Source organism: Leuciscus leuciscus (genome assembly GCF_965113295.1).
Source record: "Leuciscus leuciscus genome assembly, chromosome: 12".
Taxonomy (NCBI): domain Eukaryota; kingdom Metazoa; phylum Chordata; class Actinopteri; order Cypriniformes; family Leuciscidae; genus Leuciscus; species Leuciscus leuciscus.
Genome location: NC_138736.1, coordinates 41,555,372 through 41,568,414, shown reverse-complemented (window position 1 = coordinate 41,568,414; position 13,043 = coordinate 41,555,372). Strand labels below are relative to the sequence as shown.

The following is a 13,043-nucleotide window of genomic DNA, read 5'->3' as shown; positions in this document are numbered from 1 at the left end:
TTTATGATGGATAGAGGCACTTATGATGGATAGATGCACTTTTATGATGGACAGATGCACTTTTATGATGGACAGATGCACTTTTATGATGGATAGATGCACTTTTATGATGGACAGATGCACTTTTATGATGGACAGATGCACTTTTATGATGGATAGATGCACTTTAATGATGGATAGAGGCACTTATGATGGACAGATGCACTTTTATGATGGACAGATGCACTTTTATGATGGACAGATGCACTTTTATGATGGATAGATGCACTTTTATGATGGATAGATGCACTTTTATGATGGATAGAGGCACTTATGATGGATAGATGCACTTTTATGATGGACAGATGCACTTTAATGATGGACAGATGCACTTTTATGATGGATAGATGCACTTTTATGATGGATAGATGCACTTTTATGATGGATAGATGCACTTTTATGATGGATAGATGCACTTTTATGATGGACAGATGCACTTTTATGATGGATAGATGCACTTTTATGATGGACAGATGCACTTTTATGATGGACAGATGCACTTTTATGATGGATAGATGCACTTTAATGATGGATAGAGGCACTTATGATGGACAGATGCACTTTTATGATGGACAGATGCACTTTTATGATGGACAGATGCACTTTTATGATGGATAGATGCACTTTTATGATGGATAGATGCACTTTTATGATGGATAGAGGCACTTATGATGGATAGATGCACTTTTATGATGGACAGATGCACTTTAATGATGGACAGATGCACTTTTATGATGGATAGATGCACTTTTATGATGGATAGATGCACTTTTATGATGGATAGATGCACTTTTATGATGGATAGATGCACTTTTATGATGGACAGATGCACTTTTATGATGGATAGATGCACTTTTATGATGGACAGATGCACTTTTATGATGGATAGATGCACTTTAATGATGGACAGATGCACTTTTATGATGGATAGATGCACTTTTATGATGGATAGATGCACTTTTATGATGGATAGATGCACTTTTATGATGGATAGATGCACTTTTATGATGGATAGAGGCACTTATGATGGACAGATGCGCTTTTATGATGGACAGATGCACTTTTATGATGGACAGATGCACTTTTATGATGGATAGATGCACTTTTATGATGGATAGATGCACTTTTATGATGGACAGATGCACTTTTATGATGGACAGATGCACTTTAATGATGGACAGATGCACTTTTATGATGGATAGATGCACTTTAATGATGGACAGATGCACTTTTATGATGGACAGATGCACTTTTATGATGGATAGATGCACTTTTATGATGGATAGAGGCACTTTTATGATGGATAGATGCACTTTTATGATGGATAGATGCACTTTTATGATGGACAGATGCACTTTAATGATGGATAGATGCACTTTAATGATGGATAGAGGCACTTATGATGGACAGATGCACTTTTATGATGGACAGATGCACTTTTATGATGGATAGATGCACTTTTATGATGGACAGATGCACTTTTATGATGGATAGATGCACTTTTATGATGGATAGATGCACTTTTATGATGGACAGATGCACTTTTATGATGGACAGATGCACTTTTATGATGGATAGATGCACTTTTATGATGGACAGATGCACTTTTATGATGGACAGATGCACTTTTATGATGGATAGATGCACTTTAATGATGGATAGAGGCACTTATGATGGACAGATGCACTTTTATGATGGACAGATGCACTTTTATGATGGATAGATGCACTTTTATGATGGACAGATGCACTTTTATGATGGATAGATGCACTTTTATGATGGACAGATGCACTTTAATGATGGATAGAGGCACTTATGATGGACAGATGCACTTTTATGATGGACAGATGCACTTTTATGATGGATAGATGCACTTTAATGATGGATAGAGGCACTTATGATGGACAGATGCACTTTTATGATGGACAGATGCACTTTTATGATGGACAGATGCACTTTTATGATGGACAGATGCACTTTAATGATGGATAGAGGCACTTATGATGGACAGATGCACTTTTATGATGGACAGATGCACTTTTATGATGGACAGATGCACTTTTATGATGGACAGATGCACTTTAATGATGGATAGAGGCACTTATGATGGACAGATGCACTTTTATGATGGACAGATGCACTTTATGATGGACAGATGCACTTTTATGATGGATAGATGCACTTTTATGATGGATAGATGCACTTTTATGATGGACAGATGCACTTTAATGATGGATAGATGCACTTTAATGATGGACAGATGCACTTTAATGATGGACAGATGCACTTTAATGATGGACAGATGCACTTTTATGATGGATAGAGGCACTTATGATGGATAGATGCACTTTAATGATGGACAGATGCACTTTAATGATGGACAGATGCACTTTAATGATGGACAGATGCACTTTTATGATGGATAGATGCACTTTTATGATGGACAGATGCACTTTAATGATGGACAGATGCACTTTAATGATGGACAGATGCACTTTAATGATGGACAGATGCACTTTAATGATGGACAGATGCACTTTAATGATGGACAGATGCACTTTTATGATGGATAGATGCACTTTTATGATGGATAGATGCACTTTAATGATGGATAGATGCACTTTTATCTTGGAAGAGTCAGGACATTTTGTAATATAACTCTGATTGTATTCGTCTGAAAGAAGAATGTCATATACATCTAGGATGACTTGAGGGAGAGTAAATCATGGGCTAATTTTCATTTTTGGGTGAACTATCCCTTTAATGCTTACATGATTGTGTGTGTGTGTGTGTGTGTGTGTGTGTGTGTGTGTGTGTGTGTGTCTCACCTCTGCTGGCTCGTGTGCGTGCGTGTGTGTGTGTGTGTGTGTGTGTGTGTGTGTGTGTCTCACCTCTGCTGGCTCGTGTGCGTGCGTGTGTGTGTGTGTGTGTGTGTGTGTGTGTGTGTGTGTGTCTCACCTCTGCTGGCTCGTGTGCGTGCGTGTGTGTGTGTGTGTGTGTGTGTGTCTCACCTCTGCTGGCTTGTGTGCGTGTGTGTGTGTGTGCGTGTGTGTGTGTGTGTGTGTGTGTGTGTGTGTGTGTGTGTGTGTCTCACCTCTGCTGGCTCGTGTGCGTGCGTGTGTGTGTGCGTGCGTGTGTGTGTGTGTGTGTGTGTGTGTGTGTGTGTGTGTGTGTCTCACCTCTGCTGGCTCGTGTGCGTGCGTGCGTGTGTGTGTGTGTGTGTGTGTGTGTGTGTGTGTGTCTCACCTCTGCTGGCTCGTGTGCGTGCGTGTGTGTGTGTGTGTGTGTGTGTGTCTCACCTCTGCTGGCTCGTGTGCGTGTGCGTGTCCGCAGGGCTGGAACCACAGTGGTGTCGCTGCTGTCGCTGCTCTGAACGCTGGTCTTCAGCACCGCCTTCATCTGCTCGTGTTCGGCGGTGTCTTCAGCGTGACACAGACCCTGCGTCTGCGGCTGCGTCTGCGGCCCGACAGGAGGAGCACTGCTGCTCACACACACCCGACCCGCCTGGACACACACACACACACCGTCACTGACTACACAACAACATCTTTAGACATGATTACAGCTGCCTGATCTTTCTGTCTGTAATATATAACAGGGTTTGCCAAACTGGGGTTTCATGAGATGACGAAAATAGTTCATAATTAATTAAATCATAAAAATGTTATTAAAAAATAATAATTTTTAAATAAAAGCAATCAAAACAAAACACTTAATACAATAAATAAAATCATAAAAAAATTGTTAAATACATTTAAAATAAAAGTGATCAAAATAAAATGAATATAATCATAAATATGTAATATTAAAATAAAAATTTTTTATTAATGAAATCATATTTTTTCAATAAATAAGATTAAAATAAAGATAAAATAAGAAATTTGTCATTTTAAAATAAAAACAATCAATATAAAACACTAAAACATACATAGTTTATTTGTTTACCTGCATGTCATGTGACCATTAACTGACATCAGAAAACCATGAACATGTGAATGTGTTGATGAATAAATATTAAACCTAAAATCTTTTTGCAACTTCGAGAAAATATTTCAGGTCAAATGGGTTTGGCTGACAAAAAAAGTTTGGGAATTTCTGATGTAAGGAATCATTTGCACAGATCGACTGCAGTTAACAATCTATAATCTACCTGAAACTCTCAAGATAACACACACACACACACACACACACACACGCCAGACCAAATCAAGACAACGTGAGCATTTCCAGGTTAGTAAATCTGTACAGGGTTATTCAGTGAGACTCAATCAGTGATGCTGTGAGCTTTAACAATCATCAAGTTATTAAGACATTAGCGGTTAATATCTGGCAGACGGAGAACAAACACGCTCATACCTCACTGTCCTCTTCATCATCAGTCTGTGGTGAGAGACAGAGAAATGAAGAATGAACAGACGGCTTACAGTGATTCTGGATCACCCCTGAGTCTCTCCAGCGAATCAGCAGAGACCTACTTAGACCAATAACTGGCTGATAATATTGTTATTCTTTTTGTTTGGTATTCATTTGTTCATAACTAAAGTGGATTTCAGAGCACAATTACGTTCTTAGCCGGTTGAGTTTGTTTTTTGTCAAAGTTGCAAGAATAATATCACAACAGTGTCATGATATAAATGACAAGAATAACGAGACTCATCAGTGAATAATTAAATCACTGACAGCTCTCAAACAGGTCCTGTACGTGAGCTCTCAGATGATTCAGAGCTCATTATAGAGCACATCTGACTCTCGTCAGAATACAACACTTGTTCCCAATTATTAGCATTTCAGGGACGTAGCAGTGAAGCATCGCAAGAGTTAAACTGATGGAGGACACAGAAGCTGCTCCTCCATGTGTTACTTCAGTCCCGATGTCTCCGTGTTTAAACAGCTGCAAACTCACTCAAGTGAAGTCGAGCCATATCTCATCCGGGATAGACCATCAGCTAAAACACACACACACACACACACACGCGTCAGAGTGTGAATAGAGGCGAGCGAATGATGATCTGAAGAGGCCAGAGTAAACGCTCAAACACATCATCACGACTTCTTCAGGCCTGCGGGGAACATTAGCACTCAGTGTGTGAGGATCTGTGTCACACACACACATCACACTCCTCTTTACCATCGCACCGAACACAACACACTAATACTCTGAGGAGTGGAAGAGGACCGTGAGCTCATGAAATGATTATGATAAAATTACTATACTACACCAAATTTAAAAAAATGTATATACTATACTAAAATTACAATAAAAATGATTTAAAAATAAAAACAATCAAAGTAAAACACCACACCATAAAAATGTCAAATAAAAATAAATTATTAAATAAAAAAGTAAAAAAAATAGAACACCTACTAAAAAAATTAAAACAACCATAATTGAACACTTAATTAAATTCATAAAAATGTTTATTTAAAATTATTTAAAAATAAAAACAATCGAAATAAAACGTGCACTAAAAACAATTAAAATCATAAAAATAAAACATTTTAAAATGAAACACTAAAATTAAGTAAAATCATAAGAATGTAAATTAAAAATAAATCATTTTAAATAAAAAATCTAAACAGAACAATTTCTGAAATTAATTAAAATCATAGATATATAAGTAAATTATTTTAAAATAAAATATAAAAATAAAACATTTACTAAAATAAATTCAAATCATAAATGTAAAATACAAAAATATAACTACACAATAAAAAAAGAAAATAGAACATCTACTAAAAATAAAAACAACCATAATAGAACACTTAATAAAAATAATTAAAATCATAAAAAAGTAAAATAAAAATGACTAAAATCAATTCAAATCATAAAATAAAACATTAAAAAATTAAAATGATCAAAATAAAACTAATAAACCAAATAACTTACTAAAATGAACTAAAACCATAAACATTTTAATAAAATATAAATCATTTTAAAATAAAAACAATCAAAATAAAACACTTACTTTAATACCATAAAAATGCAAAATCAAAATGAATAATTTAAAAATCAAAATAAAACTACATAATGCTAAAAAAAAGTAATATTTTACTTGTTTACCTGCATGCCATGTGACCATTAACCAACATCACAGACCCAAGAACATGTGAATGTGTTATTGAAATCAGAATAAGTGTAATAAATTATTGAAATATGAAGTGAATGTCACCTGTGTGTTGAGGCCTGTACTGAAGCTCACCTGTGTGTTGAGGCCTGTGTGTGTTGAGGTCTGTGTGTGTTGAGGCCTGTGTGTTGAGGCCTGTGTGTGTGTTGAGGCCTGTGTGTGTGTTGAGGCCTGTGTGTGTGTTGAGGTCTGTGTGTTGAGGTCTGTGTGTTGAGGCCTGTGTGTTGAGGCCTGTGTGTTGAGGCCTGTGTGTTGAGGCCTGTGTGTTGAGGTCTGTGTGTTGAGGTCTGTGTGTTGAGGTCTGTGTGTTGAGGCCTGTGTGTTGAGGCCTGTGTGTTGAGGCCTGTGTGTTGAGGCCTGTGTGTTGAGGCCTGTGTGTTGAGGCCTGTGTGTTGAGGTCTGTGTGTTGAGGTCTGTGTGTTGAGGCCTGTGTGTTGAGGTCTGTGTGTTGAGGTCTGTGTGTTGAGGCCTGTGTGTTGAGGCCTGTGTGTGTGTTGAGGCCTGTGTGTGTGTTGAGGCCTGTGTGTTGAGGCCTGTGTGTGTGTTGAGGCCTGTGTGTGTGTTGAGGTCTGTGTGTTGAGGTCTGTGTGTTGAGGCCTGTGTGTTGAGGCCTGTGTGTTGAGGCCTGTGTGTTGAGGTCTGTGTGTTGAGGTCTGTGTGTTGAGGTCTGTGTGTTGAGGCCTGTGTGTTGAGGCCTGTGTGTTGAGGTCTGTGTGTTGAGGTCTGTGTGTTGAGCCCTGTGTGTTGAGGCCTGTGTGTGTGTTGAGGCCTGTGTGTGTGTTGAGGCCTGTGTGTGTGTTGAGGTCTGTGTGTTGAGGTCTGTGTGTTGAGGCCTGTGTGTTGAGGCCTGTGTGTTGAGGCCTGTGTGTTGAGGCCTGTGTGTTGAGGCCTATGTGTTGAGGCCTGTGTGTGTTGAGGTCTGTGTGTGTTGAGGCCTGTGTGTTGAGGCCTGTGTGTGTGTTGAGGCCTGTGTGTGTGTTGAGGCCTGTGTGTGTGTTGAGGTCTGTGTGTTGAGGCCTGTGTGTTGAGGCCTGTGTGTTGAGGCCTGTGTGTTGAGGCCTGTGTGTTGAGGCCTATGTGTTGAGGCCTGTGTGTGTTGAGGCCTGTGTGTGTGTTGAGGCCTGTGTGTGTGTTGAGGCCTGTGTGTGTGTTGAGGCCTGTGTGTGTGTTGAGGTCTGTGTGTTGAGGCCTGTGTGTTGAGGCCTGTGTGTTGAGGCCTGTGTGTTGAGGTCTGTGTGTTGAGGTCTGTGTGTTGAGGTCTGTGTGTTTAGGTCTGTGTGTTGAGGTCTGTGTGTTGAGGCCTGTGTGTTGAGGCCTGTGTGTTGAGGCCTGTGTGTTGAGGCCTGTGTGTTGAGGTCTGTGTGTTGAGGTCTGTGTGTTGAGGCCTGTGTGTTGAGGCCTGTGTGTTGAGGTCTGTGTGTTGAGGCCTGTGTGTTGAGGCCTGTGTGTTGAGGCCTGTGTGTTGAGGCCTGTGTGTTGAGGTCTGTGTGTTGAGGTCTGTGTGTTAAGGCCTGTGTGTTGAGGTCTGTGTGTTGAGGTCTGTGTGTTGAGGCCTGTGTGTTGAGGCATGTGTGTTGAGGTCTGTGTGTTGAGGTCTGTGTGTTGAGGCCTGTGTGTGTTGAGGCCTGTGTGTTGAGGCCTGTGTGTTGAGGTCTGTGTGTTGAGGCCTGTGTGTGTTGAGGCCTGTGTGTTGAGGCCTGTGTGTTGAGGCCTGTGTGTTGAGGCCTGTGTGTTGAGGCCTGTGTGTTGGGGTCTGTGTGTTGAGGCCTGTGTGTTGAGGTCTGTGTGTTGAGGCCTGTGTGTTGAGGCCTGTGTGTTGAGGTCTGTGTGTTGAGGTCTGTGTGTTGAGGTCTGTGTGTTGAGGTCTGTGTGTTGAGGTCTGTGTGTTGAGGCCTGTGTGTTGAGGCCTGTGTGTTGAGGCCTGTGTGTTGAGGCCTGTGTGTTGAGGTCTGTGTGTTGAGGCCTGTGTGTTGAGGCCTGTGTGTTGAGGTCTGTGTGTTGAGGCCTGTGTGTTGAGGTCTGTGTGTTGAGGCCTGTGTGTTGAGGTCTGTGTGTTGAGGCCTGTGTGTTGAGGCCTGTGTGTTGAGGCCTGTGTGTTGAGGTCTGTGTGTTGAGGCCTGTGTGTTGAGGCCTGTGTGTTGAGGCCTGTGTGTTGAGGCCTGTGTGTTGAGGTCTGTGTGTTGAGGCCTGTGTGTTGAGGCCTGTGTGTTGAGGCCTGTGTGTTGAGGTCTGTGTGTTGAGGTCTGTGTGTTGAGGACTGTGTGTTGAGGTCTGTGTGTGTTGAGGTCAGTGTGTTGAGGCCTGTGTGTGTTGAGGTCTGTGTGTGTTGAGGCCTGTGTGTGTTGAGGCCTGTGTGTGTTGAGGTCAGTGTGTTGAGGCCTGTGTGTGTTGAGGTCTGTGTGTGTTGAGGTCTGTGTGTGTTGAGGTCTGTGTGTTGAGGTCTGTGTGTGTTGAGGCCTGTGTGTGTTGAGGTCAGTGTTAGCTCACCTGTGTGTTGAGGTCTGTGTGTGTTGAGGTCTGTGTGTTGAGGTCTGTGTGTTGAGGTCTGTGTGTTGAGGCCTGTGTGTGTTGAGGTCAGTGTGTTGAGGCCTGTGTGTGTTGAGGTCTGTGTGTGTTGAGGCCTGTGTGTGTTGAGGCCTGTGTGTGTTGAGGTCAGTGTGTTGAGGCCTGTGTGTGTTGAGGTCTGTGTGTGTTGAGGTCTGTGTGTGTTGAGGTCTGTGTGTTGAGGTCTGTGTGTGTTGAGGCCTGTGTGTGTTGAGGTCAGTGTTAGCTCACCTGTGTGTTGAGGTCTGTGTGTGTTGAGGTCTGTGTGTTGAGGTCTGTGTTAGCTCACCTGTGTGTTGAGGTCTGTGTGTTGAGGTCTGTGTGTGTTGAGGTCTGTGTGTTGAGGTCTGTGTTAGCTCACCTGTGTGTTGAGGTCTGTGTATTGAGGTCTGTGTGTGTTGAGGCCTGTGTGTGTTGAGGTCAGTGTTAGCTCACCTGTGTGTTGAGGTCTGTGTGTGTTGAGGTCTGTGTGTTGAGGTCTGTGTGTTGAGGTCAGTGTTAGCTCACCTGTGTGTTGAGGTCTGTGATCATCTTTCCGCGTGTCTTGTTCCTCTCTCTGTGATCGGCCCGTTTCTGTTTCTGCTGCAGGACCCGGTCGCGTGTGGTCCGATACTCCAGCGCGAACTCGCTGATGATCTTACTGAAGCGCGTCACACTGATGTCCCGTACGCTGTAGGCCGGGTGTCCCAGGAACAGCAGGAACGAGTGAAACCTGGTGTGGAAACACCACATTCACAATCATCTGGATCAGGGTGTGAAACTAACACCCGCCAACCAAAAAAACACATAAAACTCATCTGTGGCGAAAAACGCTGTCAAATCACGAGTGTTACTTATTATGTTTACTCAGTTTGCTGGGGAAGTTCATGTAAGTCAAATCTGCGCAGATTTAGCGCAAATACTCGTGATTCATCATGATAAACATATATATATATATATATAAACTGTGATGTTAAAGTCGGCATGAAATCAAATTTGACAAATCTTCTTTTTATATGTAATATTGTAGTGTTTATTATAAATGATTTATCTGTGCACTTCATTATTTTTTTTAAAATTCATTTACCCTTATAATCTTTAATCAAATACATTACCCTTCCCTCCCCCCTCGAAACGACCCCTCTTCTCTTTCGGTCACGTGCCATGGCGAAAGGGTGCGGCCAGAGCCGATGAGGGTGCGGCTATCGGTGTCTGTCTCGTTTTGAGTCAAGTCAAGTTATCAGTCAAGTTCACCCTCGAGAGCATCTCGAAGTGTCCGAATGGTAGGCTATCTATCTTATCTAAATCCAGTTATTTACTTATCGGACACGTCGAGATGCTCTCGATGGTGAACTTGACTGATAACTTGACTTGACTCATCTTGGTTCGCAGGAGGCTCATATAAATATGGGCTGATTCCTGCCTGAAAATGTAGCTGCTCGTCCTCGTTCTCGTCGCCGGGCTCCTCAATAAAAAATCCTTCATGGGAGGGTAACGGTGGGGAGTCCGGTGGAGAGAAATCCTCCACAACTGAATGTAAACTGGCATTCAAATCTGCCTCCATTTTGTTTGCAACGCCCAACCTCCAACGATCCAATCAATTCCCGAAGGACAAAATCAAGCCCCGCCCTACATTTTTTTCAAATTTCAGAAGCCGTTTCACTCGGATATACGTCACAACAAGGAAAAAATGACAATCTCAACTTCCGTTTCATGCCGACTTTAATCTGCTTCATTTCTCTCTCTTTTTTGGCTAGTAGAAGTTCTGAATGGCCGGTAACTTAGAAATGTAGTGAAAAAGTTTCAAACCCTGCTCTTGATTATCAAGCTGCTTCTCCACTGCTGTTACTTCATGGCCCAGATTTAATATTTCAGACACAAACGTATAACCAGCATTACACTAGACCTGGACTGTGTTTTCTCCGCTTCACCTGTTCATGATTCTGCGGTGGACGATTTTGAGGATGATGATTCTCTCGGCGCAGTCCTTCAGGAAGTCCGACATCTTCTGCTTCAGCACCGGCTTCATCTCGTGCTTTGCGATGACTTTCAGGTGATCCCATGATGCTTTGCAGCGCCACTCCATCTGAGTCAGGCTCTCCTGCAGCTGATCGAAATCCACCTGCAGAACGACACCAGATACTTCTACAGCTTTCACTCATATTCTATTCAATTCAATTCACATTTATGTGTATAGCGCTTTTCACAACACACATCATTTCAAATAAGCTTTACAGAAAGTGCATGAGTCCATATTACAGTTTAGAGTGATCTGTTATCAGAGGAAACTGACTAAGTTATGTATTTCAGAAATGTACACATGCAAAATCACAGTTAGCTAAAAATGTATTAATTTAAACAATGTAAAAATTTACTGCAGAAACAATGAGCTCATTGAAGTAATGAATACTTGTCTGTTAACAAATGATTATGACATTTAGACATATTCTGAATTACATTTTATTTTAATATTTTCATTTTATGGCGTTTTCACACTTGACTCGTTTGGAGCTTTTGTTTCTGAATCCGGTGCGTTTTCTCCCTTAGTTTGATTCGTTTAGGCATATACAGTATATATATATATATATAGTGTGTGTGTGTGTGTGTGTGTGTGTGGTGTCGTACCTTGGCGGAGCGTGTGAGGGCTCCTATCTCGGAGTACAGGTCAGTGCTCTCGGGGAAGTTCTCCACCACGAGACTGCAGACGTGATGCAGGAGAGACTGCTTGTGCACCGTGTCCTTCACTTCAGGAACCTTCTCCAGATAACTCAGATCGAAGCCTTTCGCCTGCGCACACATGATCATGATCATGACTGAACATCAAAACACAGCTCTCAAAGCTACCAGCAAACGCTCCTCCACTGACGCTAACGGAACGTTTGTAATATAATGAATTTAAACACAAATTTATGGAATATTTAAAGGTGCAGTGTGTAATATTTAGGAGGATCTGTTGACAGAAATGCAATATCATATACATTTCTATGTTTTCAGTGGTGTATAAAGACCTTAAATAATGAACCGTCATGTGTTTATTAGCTTAGAATGAGGCATTTCTCTCTACACACACCGCGGGTCTCCTTACATCGACATGTTTCTACGGTGGCCCTGAGCGGACAAACGTGTTTCGTCACTGTTGTTCTTCATGATAAGAAGTGAGCTACAGTCAGCGAATAAAACACTGACACAATGATGAACAAGTGACAATAATATTCGCAATAACATCGTTTTACTGAATAATTAAGTAAACATAATTTCTTAATTTATCTTTGTAAAGAAACCTCATTGTTTAACTGTCTACTCTCTGCTGTCTCAGACGACGACATCACTTCCTGTCGGCCACCGTAACTTCTGTTGGGTGCAATTCGTAACCTCACCACCAAGTGCCGCTAAAACGTACACACTGCACCTTTAAATGTGTGTCGTGATAAAACCTCACGTTAGAGCCGTTCAGGAAGTTCCCGATGGCGAGCAGAGTGGACAGGATAACCCGCAGCGTTTTGTTTTTCTCCAGCTGATCCATGCCCTCCTTCAGGTCCTGTAGTGGCTCAGCCACTTCCTGTCAGAGCAGAAACATTGCATCGTTAATTAACTGAGCTGTTAAATGCATGATGTCACACGCAAGATGAGCGGCAAATCGAGCTGCAACCTTCCCGTCTCTCTCTTGAATCAACACTGAAGTGAGTTAAACTGCAGTTCATGGACTGGCCACTAGAGGCCGGCTGCAGAGGAGAGTCAGTCCCATAGACCCGCATGTTAAAATGCCCAACTCTACAGCAGAGAAACACAGTGGTTTTGAAAAAGTGGTTTTGGTCTATACAGCTGATTTAGCCCTTCATGACGACTGTGAGGGGGTGAATATTTTTTTTAAACTCATCCGTTTAAATTATATTAAGCCTTAAAGTTCTGCATAATTAAGGGCGTGGCCACTTGAGTGACAGGTGGATTGCCGCTGATGTCACTACTAGCGTTTGTCTGCTGTCTGTTAGCGTCACGTCACCTCAGCTAATCCGCCTCGCTGCACATTTTCGTTTATGCGGGAGTGACGCTGCCAAGATGGCGACGGCCGGCTCCGCCCACTTTGGGCTTCAGAAACACTTCAGAAACACTACGGGTGACGTCACACACACTACGCCCAGTGTTTTATACGGTCTATGATCTAGACACAGGTGACTCTGTTTCTGCAGGATCTCAGATGGAGGGGAAAACAAATGTGCTTCTCGTTATTAGAGTGTTTTGTTTGTGGCACACGATGTTCCCGTCAATTAGACTGAGAACATCTCCTGCGTCAGAGGACAGATAAAACCCTGAGGAATTTACCGGAGAGAGAGAGAGAGAGAGAGAGAGAGAGTTATC

At 42.2% G+C, this 13,043-nt stretch overlaps 1 protein-coding gene across 1 annotated transcript in view; it reads right to left on the bottom strand.

Annotated features, from left to right (window-relative positions):
• fhod3a (formin homology 2 domain containing 3a) overlaps window positions 1-13,043 on the bottom strand; it is a 60,570-nt gene that overhangs the window by 3,362 nt on the left and 44,165 nt on the right. Inside the window, 6 exon segments of the mRNA XM_082186437.1 lie at window positions 3,339-3,543; window positions 4,396-4,419; window positions 9,216-9,420; window positions 10,619-10,809; window positions 11,313-11,474; window positions 12,127-12,246. Of these exon segments, the coding sequence (XP_082042563.1) occupies window positions 3,339-3,543; window positions 4,396-4,419; window positions 9,216-9,420; window positions 10,619-10,809; window positions 11,313-11,474; window positions 12,127-12,246 (907 nt within the window).